The 19865-nt window shown below is 44.0% G+C and overlaps 1 protein-coding gene across 3 annotated transcripts in view; it reads left to right on the top strand.

The window, feature by feature from the left end:
* znf423 (zinc finger protein 423) overlaps positions 1 to 19865 on the top strand; it is a 126422-nt gene that overhangs the window by 102340 nt on the left and 4217 nt on the right. For all 3 annotated transcript variants that reach the window (XM_072434407.1, XM_072434409.1, XM_072434408.1), the window contains 2 exons: positions 6894 to 7025; positions 8914 to 9029. In XM_072434407.1, the coding sequence (XP_072290508.1) occupies positions 6894 to 7025; positions 8914 to 9029 (248 nt within the window). The remainder of the gene's footprint in view (positions 1 to 6893; positions 7026 to 8913; positions 9030 to 19865) is intronic.

Genomic DNA, 19865 nt, shown 5'->3' on the forward strand with positions numbered 1-19865 from the left:
CCGAATCATCTAAACATCCCTATTGTCTTAACTGCACACATTCATGCTTTAAATTCAAACAGATGTGCAGCACTGTTGAGTTAATTGTCCCAAAAAAAAGAAAAAAGAAAGAACTAATTTGTTTCTAACATCGCTATAAATCTGATTCAAAACCACCTGTAATAAAAAGCGGGGTCCCTGTGCTGTAATTAATTAGGCCTTGCCCCTTACCCGCCATAAAAGGCTTTTTTATAACTCCACGTAGTCGTCTGCTATAGTTCGAGGCGGCGAGCGGCTAGATTAACAGACATGGGCGTAGCGTTGATGTGCGTCGGGGGGGCTGTAGCGCTGCTTTACATATGTACACAGATGTGAGAGAGGAGAGGTACCAGGTTAGGGGAGGGGGGGGGACCACACTTGAGTTTTTAATGTTATCCTTGTGTGTGAGAGCACGTGTGTTTTTGATGGTTTATTCACACACAGTGATTAGGCTTATTCCCCCTTGGCCACTTTCAAGCTTTCAATTAAGATTCTAAACACAAATATAGCCTGCATTCATTACACTCATCTCTGCTAACGAGCTAAAAAGAGGTGTGTTCATGTGTGCGTGTGCCGCCTCCTCGCTCCTCTTTGCTTATATGAGGAAGCGGAGACTCCCAGTTTTGCCGTGCACATTCAGAGAGGTGATGTGCGCTCCTCTGCTGTTTGAATATTAATTAAAGTCTCATTACGTATAGTGTTACAAGAGGTACGTGTCGGCGCGCTCATCGTTTTTCGGTTAAGGGCCCTCCAGATGACGGTCTGAGGCACTCGTGTCCCGGCGATGATCTGACAGCAGGGCGACCTGTCAGTCAACGCTCAATTGTCTGCATACGTTTGTTTGTCTTTTTCGATTGCTTTGTCGTAATTGCTTTCCCTTTGTCTCCTTGTGTGTTACCGTGTGATTACTAGGGCTCTAATTTTCAGTTGATGGATGGGTTAATGATTTTGAGTCGACCACATTTTTATTGACTCATCGACTAGTTATTATTTAATTGGGAACTACATGCACAGCCGCAGAAAGGAGAAGGCGTGGAGTCCGTTATCTGTGACTGAACAGTTGGATCTACCTCTCGTCATTTCTGCATGAGATCCTAATAATTTTGTGATTGTTCAATATTGCGATTTTTGATTAATAGCCGTCTTTCCTTAGTAATTCATTGATCAACACTCTTGTAATGGATGTGTGCATGCTAACCTTGAATGGACGTTCTAAAGGACTTTGCTTGATGTCTTTCCTTTTTAGCAACTGTTCAGCACAAATAAAATATCAGCCTGTACTGGAGTGTTAAGGACGAGAGCCGATACACCAAAAATGGCAAATATTGGTCCCATATGCCTAGCCAGCAGATACATAGTAATGCAATTGTCTTGTATGTACTTTTTCTTCAAGATATTCTAGTTTTGCACAAAATGTTAATTCTGTGCATTATTAACCCAGTTCTAAATGACATTTGATGGGTCGCTGAGTTGTAAATCATTAAGGCAATTGGTTAAATGCGATGGTTCTTGATCACTTTAGGAATTTAAATGAAATGCCTGACTCTGTATTGTATCCATAGCGTTACACTGTGATACATTGACTTCTCCTCAGCTCCGCGATGGAGACACTAATGATGCCTGAGCCATTTGTGCGTGGAAGTGAGGAGGCTTTTGGCTTCCACCGGCCGGAGCGCTCCAGCTTCCCACTGTTATGTAATCTGATCGGGAAAATCCAAGCTGCTCTAGCCACATTCAGACGGGCCCTATCCAAAACACACATCCATGACACGAATATGCTCAATTTGTGCCTTCCTGTCATTATAGGCAGCAACACAAACTGCTTATCGCCATATGCTGTCCGGCTCTGCCAATAATGTGTGAGCGCGCAAGAATGAGGCACAATCTCACTGGAAGCATTTATTAAAAGATCTTGTCCCAAAAGGAGAGCAACCAATTGTAAGGAGGAATGCAATTAGAGGGCCATAAGTCTTAAGAGCTTGATATTATAGGCAAAAGTAAGAGTAAGAATTATGTTTCTGCCTTTATTGGGACTTTCAACTATTTGTCCCTCTGTTATTCTTGATCAAAATTCTTGGATATTGACCAAAAAACCTTTGTATATTGCAAACTATTTATGATATTCGCACGTGTCGTACAGTAACTCAAATGCACCCTCAGTTTGGTTCAACACCGCAAACGGCCCAGTTGTGTTTTGCATTCTGCCAATAGTAAGCTGATGTTTCTTCAACACAAAGGAGAAGGCTTTGTTCTGCTGTAGGTAAAAGTCTAGCCAAGTCTCCTGAATGTACCAGCACACAGTGAGATGTGGACTAAACAAATGAGAGAAATGTGAACAATTACCTCTGAGCCAGTGATGGAAATGGAGGGAAAATGAAGGCTGGGAGAGGGGCGGGTTAGTGTGTATGTGTGGGTGTTGGGTGCCCACGGGACCCCAGCACTGCAGCATTCTTCAGCCTGTGAGGGTGAGGAGAGGTGGGGCCACTCCTGGGACCCCTCCAGCACTGCACCAGGCTGTCTGTGTACTGTGTGTGTGTACTCTGAAGCCCCCTCGCTACCAGCGGGTCAAGCTCGCCCCCCCACCACCTCTGGTTGCCATGGAAACACACCTTGAGCAAGCCCCCCAGAGAGACTCACACACACACACACACGCGCTCCTCTCTCTCCATCCACCTCCTTTCTCGGCCTCTGTTGCTCTGTCCATCCCAAACACCCCCCAGCGCTGCATGCTTTTTTGCCTCCCCTGCTCTCCATGGGTTCCTCGCTGTCCCGGCCATCAATCGCCTGGCTCGGTTTGACTGCATGGGCACCTCGGGGAGCACACAAACAGATGGAGGAGTGGGGGCTGGGGCGCACCCAAAGGATCCCACAGTCAAGACAGGAAGTGGTTAAAGATTGTATATAATAATAGGCAACGGCTCAAAGAGAAGAGTGTTTTTACTGTTCAGCTGCATGTTGCACCACTTTGTGATGAGGTTTGTGTGTTTGCTGCAAGGCTAGTGCCACCTGGTCCTCTCCTTTAGCCAATTAGCACAGAGGTGGCACACACACCAGAGACGACGAGGGTGAGACTGTAATACTGAGCATTCTGTTGTTCTGCACATACCCACAGTTGTACATGACAATAGCTTTGTCATTTGTTAACTAGGGAGATTTAAACATTAACATTAAAATATCTGTTATATTGTTTGTAACATCATTCTATGTACACTTCAGAGGTCAGACAAAGCTTTATCCTTTGAACTAGAGGAACCCTGGTTCTGTCCTTCATGGACATGGCCCGAGGCCTAAAATTCAGCTTTTGTAATGTACTTTTCACACATGACCATTGGTTCCCCCATTGCCAACAGTTGGCATGGCAACTAGTCAATTGCAAGCACAGCTGGATCAGGCCTTTGACTAATCAGGTTGGTAAAAATATTCGTACTGTAGGAGTTTTATTTGCCTTTGTTTAACCAGGACACGGACAAACTCCACACAGAAAGGCCCCAATCCGCCCGGGAATCGAACTCAGGACCTTCTTGCTGTGAGGCGAGAGCGCGTCATCGTGCCACCACTATTTAGTTAGAGTGAATTAGAGGCGTCTGACAAAAAAGTAACTTTAAATGTGGGACTTGTTGGAATAGTCAATACTCCTGTAGTATGTGTTCGATCATCACTTCTGTGGAATTACTGGGGTAAATTAATGTTGCCACAAAGTGATAAATTCAGTAGAAGTGATTTTTGTAGTGCAGTCACAAAGTTGGAGTCCTAACCTTCACCCCTCCTCCGGCTCTGTGACTTTCTCTCATCCCACTCTCCCCTGTGTTCTGTGTCCCAGCGCCGGCCTCCCAGGGATGTGCGTGCTCACTGGTGTGCACGTGTGTGTGTGTGTGTGTGTGTGTGTGTGTGTGTGTGCACGTGTGTGTGTGCTGCTGGATCAAATGCACTCTGAGACAAAGCACAGCGGCGGGACGCTTGGCGACTGTCATCTCACTGTGTCTCTCACACACGTGCACGCTCACACACGTGCACGCTCACACACGTGCACGCTCACACACGTGCACGCTCACACACGTGCACGCTCACACTCGTGCACTCTCGCACATGCACTGGGCCTCAGAGGGAGACGGCACACAGAGACAGCAGTCCCCACATACACTGATCAAAACAGTGTATTTGTCAGAAAAGAGAAGTCTTTCATGGGACACGGGCGAGGAGGCCCCTCTCCATGCCCTTGTGCCGGACAGCCCAATTATCTCTCTGCACCTCACTGTGTCCCTTTTAGCTCCTCTGTCGACCTGCGCTCTCATCACTCTACCTATTTGACTGAATGTCTATGGTGAGAGACAGAGTATGGGTCAGTAATTAGAACCTTTTAATGACATAACACCAAAACATACCATACCCTCGTCAGGAGCGGCAACTCTTTACAGACACATCAAGACATTCTGAGCCATAAAGAGTTCTACTTAGACCAAACAGGAAAAGTAAACAGTTGAGTTGGAATAGTGTCAATTTACATTTCTTTGATTTCTCACATGTCCCCAGCAATTGACCGGTCCTTCAAGCTGGAGAAACCTGTCACCACATGATGCGTCTGTATGCAGTGTGGGCTGTTGTTTTAACAGCTAATTGACAGCTACATACTACACATGTGTGAGTCTTTGTGCGCACTGATAATAGGCGTAGTATTCTCCACATATAGAGGTGCCTGTACAGCCTCTGTGTGGGAGGAAGACCTGTGTGATAGCGTTAGTACTACTGAGGGCAGGAGCTTTAAGGTGCCTTCTGCTGAGACCCCCAGCACACACTGAAGCGTAGGCACTACTTTTACTCCCTTTTTACTTTAGCTATTGTTCTGTTTTGTTTCTATACGTCAAAGCTGCACATTTCTGTCGAATTTGTAGCTGATTGAAAGTGCGTGTCTTCAGGTGAGGCTGATTTGCATTCGATTCATAAGTTAGAAAAAGCTGCAGTGCCCACAAAGTCTCTCCACGGGTCAGAGTCCACAGGAGTCTCCCCGGCTGTTTCAATCTCCAGCCCAATGATAATGACGCTCTATCTGTCCCTGTGTGTGATGGACACACTGGCGCCCCGCCACACACAGCCTTTGAGCATCGTGTGTGTTCATGGACCGGCTCTATTTGGGCACTGGGACCATCTCCTGGCACCCTCCCCCACGGCTGTGGGGCTGGGATTAGGGCACCCTTGTGACGGCCTTTGAAGAGTGCGATTGTGATCTGTGTGTGTATTAGTGAGTTTGTGTCATAGATGTATGATTGAAGACATTATTAACTACAACACCCTGTGGCTCTGCAGCTGAACTTCACCAGCCCCAGATAAGTGACAATAGAGCCAGGCTGGATCCCCTCACAAGGGTGCCTGTTTAGGGCTAAAGAATTCTGTATGAAAATCAGAATAAAAGCATACATATAGAATAAAATGCCACCAAGTGTTACGCGGGTGCTATTTTACAGATTGTGAGACTTCTGTGGCCAAAATAGCTGGTTTGCTGTAGTTTTGTGTTTTTGAATCTCCCCATGCGGTCCCAGATTGGCCCACAGATGACACCATCTGATGTCCCTGGGCAGTTCCAGTGTGTGCTGCCCCCTGTGGTGTGTGCGGGGCATTGGGGGCAACGGTCATGTATGGTACAGTAGTGATAAGGACAAATGGCTGGGGCCTGAACACCACATGATGTGAGTTTTAAACGCCCACCTTTCATCTGGTCCATCACTGGGGGGCACTGATGTCACCCGCACCTCCTCAAAATGGATACATATGCCCACACATAAGATCGATTAGCAAATAAGATGATGGTATCATTTTCACTGCAAAAAAATAATCATAATAATTGAAAGGAACAATATAACAATTATTTCACCCGTAATGGTTAAAAGGCTGTCCCTGTACTGCATTGCAAACCTTGTAACTGTATTTTGGCATTCTGTTATTCTGTAATTATTTTAGTTTGTATCTTTATTATCGGTGTGGATGTTATCTAGCTCCTTCTCCTCTTGGTGTTAAGAAAGTTAGAACATGTTAAAATTTGAAAAGACTGTTCTCAAAGATAAATTGCAGCTGTAGAGGTAAAGCTATTAATGTATATCTAATGTAGCACTGCCTGATGTGAGGAATGGAGGGCTTAGTGCAGTGGGGAGGGCAGATAACGAGGACAGAGGGGGGCTGAAGGTGTCCTTAGGAAGTCTAAATCATCGCCGCCCCGGTGGGGAGGACAGGCAATTACCAGGCGGGACAGACAGCCACTCAGGGGCGTTAGCAGTGTACCATAAGTTAACATCTGATGCAACCTGTACATGGGAATGAGAAATCTTATTTTTAATCTTAATTATACAAAATGTATTGCAATTGTCTTCATAACCAACCTGGTATGCCTCCAGAGAGCTGCTTTTGGAAAAGTCGTTTTCTGCACACATTAATATTGCTTCTTTGTTCTGTGGGAAGAAAAAATAAATAAAATAAAACAATATGTTGCAAATTATGCAAGCTGGCTTTACCATTCATCATTAATCAGTTTGTCCCACATGATTAATGTCTGAAATCTAATATAGTATTTTTATATATTCTCTTGTGTGCAATGTTTTTTGTTTTTTCTTACTCTACAGTGGAAAACCTATAATTTTACAGATTGTGTTGATGTAATGAGAAGGATTTCAATCAAAAATACTTTTATACAGTGCTGTCCTTTACTTAATTTACACTGACCCACCGCTGGGAGCCCGTTTGAAAGGCCCACACCTGTCGGCTTGTGCTTGACCATTTCACCTCTTTATAACCACTTAAACTCTCGCACATAATGTTGATTTTGTTAATGCTTGTCGCCTGTTTTGTGATGTAGCCCAATCTCAAACGTGTCTGTCTCTCATTTGCAGAGGAGGGCATCAATCACGAGTGCAAGCTGTGTAACCAGATGTTTGACTCACCTGCCAAGTTGCTGTGCCACCTGATAGAGCACAGCTTCGAAGGCATGGGAGGTACCTTCAAGTGTCCCGTCTGCTTCACAGGTGAGCCACTTCCTCAAGGACGGATCATCGCGCACGTGTCCACACATTTAACATTAACCTGCTCAGGGTTTGGGGAGGTTCCGTTTCCAGTCCCAGTCACATTCCACATCTAAGTCCATAAGTGAAGTAGTGAGAATGTCGTCATGTCAGATGTTATGATGATTGTGAGAAGAAGCGTTAGACAATTTTATGATTATTTATGACAGCCAAACAACAGTAAAATCCTTATTCTTTCTTCACTGTGTACTACAGAGCTGGGTCGAGTAGACACAAGTGTTATTCAAGAGTATGGTTACTTCAAGATAATGGTACAGAAGTAAAAGTACAAAGTAGTGGCTCAAGAAGTGTAAAAAGATATTTTGAAAATCAACTTCTCAAATAAGAGTGATTGTAAGAGCGTCTGATTCATTATTTAAAATTATTGTAATTTCAAGTACAAAATATTTATAAGTCATAAAATGTGGTATTTCCAACGGATAGACACAAAAATGTGAAAAAGTAAATCATATCTGAAGGAGCGGGGCAAGAAAAACAAATGTTGGGAAGAATAACTAAACTTTTTACTCAAGTACTTTTACTTCAGACAGCACGGTGTCCAAAAACTACTTTCATTCATGCATTCATCTTCTACCGCTTGTTCCCTTTCCGGGTCGTGGGTGACTGGAGCCTATCCCAGTGACTTTGGGCCTTAGGCGGGGCACACCCTGGACAGTGGCCAACTTGTCGCAGGGACAACACAGAGACATAGACATTACAGACAGTTCACTCTCGCATACGTTCACTAGGGCCAATTTAGAGTCACCAATTTCACCTCACACATGCATGTGTTTGGACGGTGGGAGGAGCCGGAGAACCCACGGTAACACGGGGAGAACATGCAGACTCCACCCAGAGAGATCATGTGATGTTGGTCTGTTAACAGTGACTCAATTCAATGTAATCAAAGAAATATGTAATATTTGTAATGTCATTTCTCAATTGACCATAAAATCAAACGTTCTGAATCATAAAATAACACATCACATACACATTGAATGACAAACCGCACCAGGTACTCACCATGTCATGTTAGTGTTTCCAGGGGCAACACTGGTCTGAAAACCACTCTTTTAAAATGTTTTGGCAAAAGGTGTACTGCTCTAAAAAGTTGGCAAACAATAGCAGCAGGAAGCCACTGCACACGGCACTGCAACACCAGTTTGTCGAGCTTTATACATTGGAAACTCACCAGAGACATTATGGAGAATGTTGGATGAGCGCATTAGGCCTGTAGCATTTAGACTTGTGCAGTGCCACACACAAAGTCTCCACCTCTCTCCAGCTCCATCCTGCACCCTCTCTTCATCTGTCACCCCCTCTCGGAGGCTTCTGTGGTGTACCTACCCCCAGGTACACAGTAAGCACTTTAAACTTTAACTCTATTCCTTGGTGGCTTATGAATTAGTAAGATGGGCACCACTCCTATGGGCAAACTTAATAATTCAACACATACACATAGCCCTGAAAAAACAAAGTTTACTGAAACAAAAGGGAAGGGAGAGTGTAGAAACAACATGGTGGTAAAAACGGGTGGATAATTGATAAATATCACTCCCTTTGAAGTGTATAAAGTGTTTTTTCCTTGTTGTTGACTGCGTACATGCTTATTAGTTCATTTGTCTCCATATACGTACACACATACAGTACATGCAAATAGTATTTTTAGGATACCACACTATTTATTTGACAAAAAAGGTCCTAATGAGATTGATACTAATGAGAAAGGGACGCATTTCAGACATAACGACGAGCATAAATGACAGTTAACAGTGTGGCGTCTACGTAGTCTTTTAGTGGTTGATTCAAAGCTGTCTGTAATAATCACTGACCTTGTGATTGTGTGTTTCAGTGTTTGTACAGGCCAACAAGCTCCAGCAGCACATCTTTGCAGTGCACGGCCAGGAAGACAAGATCTACGACTGTTCGCAGTGTCCTCAGAAGTTCTTTTTTCAGACTGAGCTACAGGTACGCTCTCACTCCTCCTCAACAATGTGTGTTTGACTCCACGTCCATCATTTATCACGTTATCGCACAGGTGGATCCATGGTAAATCTGGCCGTTACGTTGTCATTTGTGTGTCGTTTTGTCCACTTGTCTCTGTCTTTGAAACTCCTGTAAAAGTCTGTTTCCTCTCTCCTTCTCTTCGCCGCTTTGTTTGCATCCTTCCATCTCTCCTCATGAGGTCCTGGTAGGGTTCTGGCAGCCGTTGTGTCATTACGGCGCAGACACATTTGTGTGTAGGAGAGAGGGTATAAGTCACCCCAGAGTGGGTCGTGAGCCAGCTGTGGCCAGGTCTGTGCCTCTGCCCTCTGCTTCCTGCCATTCGGCTCACAGAATATTTGTGTTGACATGTAATAGGACTAAGCACATATGAAGTTGTACTGAGGAAATTGCAATACATTTCCAGATTGTCAAACTGTTCAGAACGATTGGACTGACTTTAATAGTGCACCGCAGATCCAAAGTGACCTCTGAACTATGTGCTTGGGCCTCAGAATGACACAACCACGACCATGGACACAATACATGGATACTTAGAGCATACTGGAGCAGATGGACCAAAGAAACGGATACAAACTAAACCAATGATCCAAGACTGGGCTGACAATAGAAATTAGACAAATCATTTGCACCAAATTAGAACATTAACATAATTATTTGACAGACTTTGGACTAAATAGGGCAAATGCTTAGGTCCATGTTGTAGAGGTCTTATCCTTCCTATGTTTGTAGATATATATGTAGGGTTTGTACTTGCTAGTCAAAATGCGTCCCTAGAATTAGAAGCAGTTTAAGGTCAAATCTAATGTTGAAGTTTAGGATCGGAGGCAAAGGAAAGACGAACTTTCAAAAGCTGAAAACGATTTAGTTATTGTCAAATTTGGCCAAGCCGGCACAGAGGAACAGTGTGATATTCGAAGAGGAAAAACACAGATGAATGATAGCGGTGATGATTCGGAGGGGCCTCACTCGTGCAGCGTCCACTCTCACAAAGTGGCAGTGATGTGTGGCTGGAGGTGCTGGGCATATGGCCGGCCAGTCCATTTAGCAGCAGGGCGACCGCTGGACCCTGTCGGTTAATGTCCACACACAAACAACACACGGCTGCCCTCGGCCTCTGTGCACCTCTGCATACACACTTATCACCATTTGACTTCAGCGCCGTCGTCTTTGGCCCGGTCACATTGTAGTCATCAAGTGCAAAGGTCTCTGGCAAAGTATCACCTACTTCCAGGCAAATACGGGCGGTAACGCAACCTTGAGGAGTAGGAGTGTTATTGCAGCACAAAGCATTAAAATAGCATAGGGTAGCAACCATGATACTCGCAAATTAATTCTGTCTCTAAAGAAAAAATGCAATTCATTTGATATCCCATATGTTTGGCTTATATGGCTTGTCACAATCAGTACCAACTTGAACTATTGCTCAAAAAATCGTGATATTTTCTTATTCCACATCATCTTCCTGATAATATTCGCAAGAAGCTGATCCCATGAGACCGCGCCAAGGTTTTTTTTGTGTGCTTTAACCGCTTGAACTGAAAAGCTGCGCTCTCATTGGGTCAGATAAGTATAATTCTGTTGTTTTCATTCTCAGCTAAGTCGAGCCCTGTTCAACTTCCCGCTCCCCCAGCTCCTTGTACTCCTCCTCTCGGCTGCTGTGCGTGCGCCTTTATCCATCTTGTAGCTTTTGGTTTTGGTGTGTGTGTGTGTGTGTTGGGGGGGGGTGGTGCTGTTTCTGACCTGCCACGGCTCTTTTGTCCCACGGGAGCGCTCTCTAAGTGGGCTAGACAGAAAGGCTGACTTGGGGAGATGGAGGGCTACAAGCACAGAGGTTAATGCCACTGCTAGCTGTTAGCGCGTGTATGTGTGCCGCCGACGTGCCAGAGAACGCGAAATAGGCTAATTTGTATGTGTGTGTGCAATTTAATGAGGTGCCGATGGATGAAGAAGGCAGTTTGGCCAGTTAGAAAAGGCTTTGGCCTCTTTGAGCTCCTCGGAGGGCCTATGATGTCCTGCTCACTCACTCACGCACCCAAGGGCCAGCTCCACGCGGACACGTCGCTGCATCATCCGCTCGCCCCAAATGGCCCCGTTCGACTGCTCTACCTTTATGCAGTTCCGGTCTGGCTAACAACAAGATCACAACTTTAGCATCTTATCTTATCTTATCTTAACACCTGCAAAGAATACATCCACATTTGTATTTCATTCACATCTTTCAGTTTGAAATGCATTTGTTTCAAAGAGTCAACATTTTATCTATAATGATATGCTTTCTCTAATCACATAGCCACACATTCATGCAGGAAAAGTGGCTGGATTGTTTTGCCCAAAGGCGCCAAATTAGTTATACACACTTCTCCCCATCGTGGCCTCAAACAGTACACTTTTTTCACTTGTAAGCATCTATATTTATTTCTATACGGACTGACCATGTGTTTATAATCCACCAGCCAAACGCACAGAACTCGGAGACGAAACCGGTGACCACACGGATATCGATCTGTGTAGAGAAAATACAGAGCGCTACGACAGTATTATGAGGAATGTGGGTTGACTCTTTAGTGAGGAAAGGAGGAGTCACCTTGCTCATAGATTGAGTTTCTTCGTTGTAACTTAATTGTTTCCTCAGACCATTCTCACCCTCATTCCAAGTCCCTGCAAATTGCTGCGACCACGTCTTCTCCCGCTCCTATCGGCCGGGTTTCCTGCGCTTCGTGTCTCTCCCTCCCCGTCTCCCCCAGACTCCCCCCGTCTGTCCCAGAAGAAGCAGCCCCTATGCATATTTAAGCCCCTCTCCTCTCTTCCTCTCTCCGTGGCTCTCCCCAGTGCCCCATAAATAGTGCAGACGTAAGCTGGTAAATAAGACATGTTTTGCAGTGTGTAAATAAGAGATGCTGTGGCCCTGATCAGTGCCATCCTTCTGGATCTCTTTCTCACAGACTTCACACACCACTTTTCACATTCTCTCTGTTTCATTTGACTTCTTCCCCCCCATTTACTGCGGGCTTATTTTACTGGACAAAAACATATTTCAACTTACTGTAATCATTTATTGCCATGTCCATTTTGTCATTTCTTATTGTTTTGTCATTTGTTAATATGTACATTTTGTAAGTTTTATGTGTTGTAATCAGGGCTGCATTTTAATATCACTGTCCAAACAATGATGGGACACATTTTTATATTTCATTCAGGCAATTGTTTGTCTTGTTGCATTCCTCTTGAGCGTCTTACACTTCTTATCATCGTTCTCTCCATCCTCGCTCCTGTACGCCTCCTGAATCACCCCTTTCTTCTTTGACTTGTACTCCTGTATTGCTACACCATTTCCTTTAGCACGGATAAATATTTAAAGAGCACTCGACGCCCGGATTGTTGGTTGGACGGATGAAATGGTAGAGGCGATGGGGTTTGTTTACTTGTGTGTTGCGTCTGGTTCCCGGGATTGCACCCTCTCCGCTCGTCCCTGCGGTCCTGAATATGTGAGACTGTGTCATGGAATCAGACATACACCGATGCTATTCCTTAACACATTGAGAACACAATTCAACTTAGAGTATGAAACGACACAGAAACATCAGACATTTGTGTGGCATGCATGGGAGAAAACGCGGGGACTGTGTCAGCCAAGCCGTTGTAAGGAGCCTGGCTGACCCTCCTGCGTCTCACCCCCGCGTCTCACACCGTTTTTTCCCATGCTGGTTGGTTTTATTAGATATTCTGGAATAGGCGGGTCACATTTCTCATTGGTCAGCCTCACATCAAGGCACTTGGTATTTTTCCGTAGAGATAAAGCCTGCAAGGGGGGTGCAACTCCCCCCCCCCTGGGGCAACATTCTTTGGCCCATCTTTACGACCCCTTCACAAATGCAGTTTGTCACACACCCGTTCTTCTCTTAGACTAATGATGCAGATAAAATATCACTATTTTGCAGATAAAATACATCACAGAAATATACTCTTATATTCACATTTTATCACAGACTGTGAGACGCAAACGCAACCACAATAACGCCAAGTATAAAAAACCATGGGCCCAGGATAGAAATGACAAAATCAAGCTTTGTTTGGTTAGTTTCCAATTTAGTGTGAAAGTTGGAACATTTTGAATTGGAAGTATCACTGGGGATTCGCTGTTTTTTTTTTTTTTTTTTTTTTTTAATATCTAATTATGATTCACTAATTTTGATACTTTATTTAATTTTTTTTAGAGATTAGCTCCACAAACAAAATAGTTTTATGTTGCACCTTAACACCGGGACAAGTTCCTATGTTTGCCAAGTGTTTTTTAATGGCAATAAAACTTTTCTGATTCTGAAACTTGCCATAATTAAACGGCTTAAACGCCTTTTAATCAGAATCTAAAGAGTTATTGTTATTGTCAGTGAACAAAATTCACAAACTAGGAACTTAGTTGTAACATAAAACAATTATTAACTGTAAAATATAAACTATGATAAAAAAATAAGGCAAGCATAAAAAATTAGACTTTGACTCATTATATATGCAAAATCACATCTTTGAGGTGGATTAATGACACCACTTTCTGAAGCTAGTTTAAAATGTATTTTCTTTGCGTTTGTGCTGACAGAGAAGACGTTGAACTTTGCACCAGTTTTTGTTTCATGTGAAGAAGCCCAGTAATGACAGAGCTATGAACCATAAGCCAGTACAAAACATCTACAGTCTGACATTTAAACATAAGCATAAAATCAGGCAATTTCAAAATGTTGATGTCAAGTGAACACAACCTGTTGACGTCTTCTGCTTCTTTACAGCGCAATTCACACACAAAACGGCGTCACCAACAATATTCTATTAAGCGTTCCTTCTCCCAGAGTCCCACCTTTAAACCTCCACAGAACGGCTTTGCTTTTTGGGCTGGGGAGCTTTGTTTGGTCTGCGCCGCGTTGGTAGTTCGTCTGTGAATAACGTTGTCTTTGTCTGAATCTATATCCCTCTGAATGAATTATGGAAAGGTGTGGATGTGGCCAGACTGCCGATCGCTTTATTTCATCTGTTTTTGTGCGCGCGCCAGTCTTTTGTCAAGTTTCCGCGGCTCAATCTAAAGCACATATCCCCTGATTAGGTGAGAATTTGATCCGTAGATCCCTGTGGCGTTCTGGGGGAGCATGCACGGCCGCCCCAATGCGCACTGGGAGATTCAGTGTTATTAGAACGGGGACCTAGGATGCGCTCACACACATTTGGGCTTCTAAATCCCCCCGACTTGAAGGCTTGTGCAACAGGGGACGGAGAGAGAGGAAGAAGATTCATAACAAAGAAGAGGTGAAGACACGGTGCAAGCTGATGCTATTAGCACTAGCACTTTTGTACGGCTGTGGTTTCCGTGGTGAGGTTAGGGACGGCTTGAGACGCACTGGATCGGCCGTCCACCGCAATTCACACCAAATTTGCAGGACAATAAACACAATATTTCATACAAGAATAGGCTGCGTTCACATGACATCACAACATCCTTGAATCCCTCGAGTTTTAGCTGGAGACAAGTCGGTATTCTTTGGTGGAATTTGCTGTTTGAGGTTGCAGATTTGTTGACCTGGTTTATGGTATATTATGGTTGATATACTGTATCTGTGGTGCCATTATTCAACCACAAAGACGTGATCGTCGTTGTCCATGAGATTAATACAAGTTTGCGGTTCCAATCCATAACAAACACTTTTCCCATTTCTTGCATTTCTTCATCCAATTGTAGAAGTAGTTTAACATCCGTGTATTTGTGTCGTACATGTGGTTGTGCGATGATAAGAAGGCCATACAAACAGATTTATCTACACGCTGTATACAATTAAGTGTGTGGTGTTGTTTTTTTCCCCAGAGTAAATGGATCTTGTACTTTCACTGCAGGCGCTCCAACCTGTTGCTAAAGTGCAGAATATTAAAATAGCAATTGATGTTTGTTTGAAGTAAACTAGTGGCAACTAAATGTGCGCATGTAAGTTATACATCCTGATCTACTTTACGTTCACCTGTGATATTGTACATTTCACTTGTGATTAGATGCGTTCTGGTTGGTAAAATCAGAACAGAATGGTCGATGTGGCGTGTGAATGGCTCTGTCTGTGCTCGTACTGTCCTTTAGTCTTGGCAGATGTTTTTGTCTGACCACCTGAGGAAAAATTGCATACAAATTGCATCTGTGGCTCTTAACACTGTTGGGATTTTTGCGGTCTTTGGTGTGTCACACTGTGAATGCAAAGCACATTATCTTCATGTGGGGTTTAAATAAAAGAAAGAAAATCTCAATATGGATCAGCTAATCATCCGCAAATATTCCATTTGTTAGGCTGTTTTCACCTGAGCGTATTTGCTGCTCCGCTTTGAGAAAACCTTAGCAAAAAACACACGCTGCGGCTCGGTGAGGACCAAGAAGACAAGTTTAAAAGTAGTTTGATTTTGTTTTGATGCACAAAGAGAACTGATGGACACATTCTATGACAATAGTTTATACACCACTGTATCTAGTCTATGTTTATTCTTTATCAAAGTGTAGGTGTTATTAATCTCCAGAATGGATCAATTCTGGACAGTAAATGTAGTAAGCCTAAAATATGGAAATGAAGCATATCTGTCATCATTGTATCTGTCACCAATCATCATGACGGATGATATGCTGCTACAGAAACTAACCCTAACCCTAACCCTTCCCAATAAACCCTTTTCTATGTGTACAAACATGAGCTGCTACAAATACAAAGCCAAATTAAATGCATTATTACTAAGTTAATATGTATAATTGGCTATAGAAATGACTTATTTGATGCTCTAGAACTCAAATCTTATCATAATACAAAAAACAACAGCAAAAAGTGATGTACTACTGCAAAGAAAGTATAGCCCCAAAACATCTTGTTGTAGCTCTCATTTATTGAATGATAAGTCGATAATATAATGTAGTAATTATCCTGACTTATGCTTGTTAGTATATCACTTATTTTTTACTCATGGTATAAATCCCATTGCACCTTGGCACAGTTGACTGAACGGTTGGCACAGATGATGAGCACATGCACAAATATACAAATACACACGTTGAGAATGTAAACACAGGCATTAAAATGCAGCTGGGGTTTAGTCGCTCACAAATAAATTCAGAGACATGATCCGTCTATTGCACATATGAGCTGAGAATGTATCCGCCTCTCCATGTCACTGTCATATTATCACACACCCAAACCCTGCTGGTCCCCTGGAGCCTGCTCTTCTTTAATACCACGCACCTATACACGCAGTATGAGGCGCAGGATTATCATAAACATGATTAGAAACGTGGGAATAAATGCTTGCAGGTTATAGTAGATCTGAACACTGAAGTGGCTTGTGTTCATATTTTAGTATTACATTGTTATACAAATCACTACCTTTTTTTTTTTTTCTCCAGAAGAATGGCTCACACTTATTTTAATTGAGTTAAACTTTGTAGAACTGTGTCCAGCAGGGCTCGTGTTAGAATGTGGTTGAAAAGTGCCGTTTGTGGCGACCTGTGTGTCCTTCACGCTGAGAGTGAATCCAGGGCCTGTTTACTGATCCGGACCAGGCCGTTTGGGCCAGTAACGACAGGAGAGGGGAAGTCCCCACAGGAGAGCCACCAAACAGGACATGCTCCAAGAGGAAGCCTGCTGCACGGCCCATTGACTTACAGTTAGAGACACATACATTACAGTGATTTTTAAATATCTTTGGAAATATTTTAAAATCACATGCAAAACTCAGAGAAAAGTGTGTGCTGCAGAAATACAGTAACTGCACAGAAACTTCTGCCTGTTACGTCTGTATATATAATGCTCTATGTATATATAATGTTCTATGTATATATATAATGCTCTATGTATATATAATGCTCTATAATCTCTTATAGTCATACCTGTAGTTTTAGTGTCGTATCTTGACATGTTTCGCAGGAGTGTGACGTCACAGGAAGGCTACCGAAATATACCATACTAAAAATGCTGGTCTGACTTTAAGAAATCGATAAGACTATAAAGCTTAATGAACCTTATTGGAAATATTGAATTAAAAACCCTATAAAAACGTAGCATCATAATTCTTGCAGTTGTCTGTTACAGAATTGAGGCTCACAATAGAATGAAAACTGTTAATGCATTAAGAGAAAACCAGCATGAGGACTGACATGAGACGGGGACCCGGGGCCCGTATAGAGGTGGATGCGTTTATTTTCAACCGTCTTCCGAGGCAGCTTCCTGTCCGGGGTGGGCGGGGCTAAAGACAGGCCAGGGAGCAGAGGAAGAGGTGCTAAGACGGCCCTGCTACAGTCCCACAGACACACACACATGAACCAAGATGTGCTCCCTGTGTTGGAAGAGTGTCGGCCCCGAGCTATAAATAGTCTCCAAGTCAAAGAAGAACACGAGGCGACAAAGGTGATTTTTCATTTGGTGGTAAAAACAGCCGTGGAGAGGGCTCACAAACACACTGGGCCTGGACTATATCCAGTGCCCCCGACACACACGGCTGACAGATGCGGTACCTGGACAAGTCCGGAGATGACTTCAAAGCAGAGGTCCGTCCCGGGTCGTCCTGGGTCCTCCCGGGTATGACATCCTACATGCCATTGTCCTGGAACGTTCTTAGTGTGGGTCAAATTCAACCACAAAATTAACTGGCATTGGATTTTTAGAGTTTTATGCTATTAAATACTGTTAAACATAATATTATTCCCATTTTCTGCTTTTCTTTTAAGATAAGATAAGATATTCCTTTATTGTCCACACATGGGGAAATTCCATTGTTGCAACGCAGGTAGATGCAGAGGAAAAGGACTTTTAAAAGGACTCTTAATAGAAGAACTCTTATGAACAAAACTCTTAACACTCTGACAAAACCTCTCATTTCTTAATAAGAAATGGAGGTGAAAAATAAAGATAAAATAAAATAATAAAATAAAAACAGCTAGCGTAAGACAAGATAATGCTAAAAAGAGCAAATGGGAAGAATGGGAATAGAAAGAGCAAATGGGGAAGCAGGACCTTACTGTTCACCTGCAACACCTGCCATACAATCCCAGCATGCACTGCCCTCTGCATACTGCCGTGGCAACACACCTGCCTCTGTATGAATGTGTTGACCGCGTGATAACTGACGGTCAGAGGGCCACTGGCACAGATTGGCAGCCTTGCATATGTCAGTCTGCCCCGGGACAGTGTTGTATAAAGACTACATTCCGGCACCTTCAGAGGCGTGTCCTGCTTTTAAACCGTGACACGATAACGAAATAAGAACTGATCATATTTTTCTCATTATAATTATTGGTGGAATAGAAGAGGTGTCGCTGTAGGAAGTCGATACATGTAGAGAAACAGATCAATGTTAAACTTTGAGGCAGGTGTTGCTTTGCCCTTCACACTTTAGGCCTGAATCAGATTTGTCCCTGGTCGTTTCACCCCCTCAGTCCCGGGAGACTCTCGTGTATTCCACTGGATCGTTGTGTGTTGGAGTTCCTGCATTTTTCTTGGCATTTGGTGTCTGTATGCATATGCCGCGAGGTGGGAGTCAGATGCATTCTGGTGCGTGGGTTGGGAGGGGGGCAGTGCGAGGCGTGGGTTATGCGACAGGGCCATATTTCCCCTGGGTCTGGGGCTCTGCAGGCTTTAGCGCCGCTCCCTCTAAGCAGTTTGGGGAAAAAAAACAATGACAGGACCCCGTATCGACCGGTCTGCTCTCTAAGATGGCCTCTTCCAGCCTCTGCATATACAAATGCACGCCATGTCATTTAAATGGACTGCAGAACGTGGCTTTGACCGGCGGTTTCACGGCCTGGCGGGGTGAAACGTGCACTTGGCCGGGGCTAAAATGCAGACGTGTGTGTGCAGAGCAGGCCGTCATGGAAATGTTTGTTTTCATCCACATGACATAAGCTGTCATCAGAATCAGAAGCTGGTGAGTTGTGCATTATACTCTCTATCCATGAGAGAGGATGTCGATGCACTGAAGAACAACTTGGATCTTGTTTGGTTGGAGGATTAAATGAGTTATTTAGTGAAGTAAAGCAAAACACTTAGTAGCAGTATGTCTTTCATAACCTGTTTGTTTCATGTCTGAGCCAGAGCCATCCTCATCTGTTCCACATTAAAGTCTGATTCCTGGAAATCAACGCCTTCACTCTGCTGCGAGGCTTTTATCGCCAAACATCTGCAGCTAATTCATTAGCCACCTCTTTATTTAGTGTAGAGTAGAGCTCTCGCCGAACCAGAACATCACATGTATTAAACGTCCACAGCCTCATCCTCTGCCCCTCAGTCAGCCCTTAATTCTGTAGAATATATCAATTACTCTGCTGTAGAGCCATGTCACACTGCGACACACACTTGGGATCGATCGCTCCACAGCATAATCAATAGCACGCTCCCAAAAACAATGGAAATGAAGACGAGTAAGCAGGAGGTGTCAGAGCGGTGTGTCGCCCTGCCACGGCGCGCTCTCTCCTCTCGCCCATATTCACTGCAGTGCCAAGAGTTCCTCAGGGGACTGTCCATGGCCTCCCTTCATTGCTCCCCCCATCTTTCTCTCCGTCCACAAATCAATACAGCAGCAGTAGGACCCAGCGGCAAAAGCGCACACTCTTCCTCTTGTTTCTTCCAGGTCTTTTGTTAGAGCAGGAAGTCCGAGTTTGAGAAGGCTGACATGTGACCCCGGTGCCAAAGATCACACAGGAGCACAAAAGTGTGGGATGATACAGGCCAGACCTGAGGAAATGTGTTGTGGCTGCTCCAGTCACAGCAGAGGGCACAGAGGAGTGAGGCTGCCCTCTGC

This window comes from Eucyclogobius newberryi, unplaced genomic scaffold (assembly GCF_026437365.1).
Source record: "Eucyclogobius newberryi isolate DKJ021-1_F unplaced genomic scaffold, fEucNew1.0.hap1 SCAF_7, whole genome shotgun sequence".
In the NCBI taxonomy this organism is placed as follows: Eukaryota; Metazoa; Chordata; class Actinopteri; order Gobiiformes; family Gobiidae; genus Eucyclogobius; species Eucyclogobius newberryi.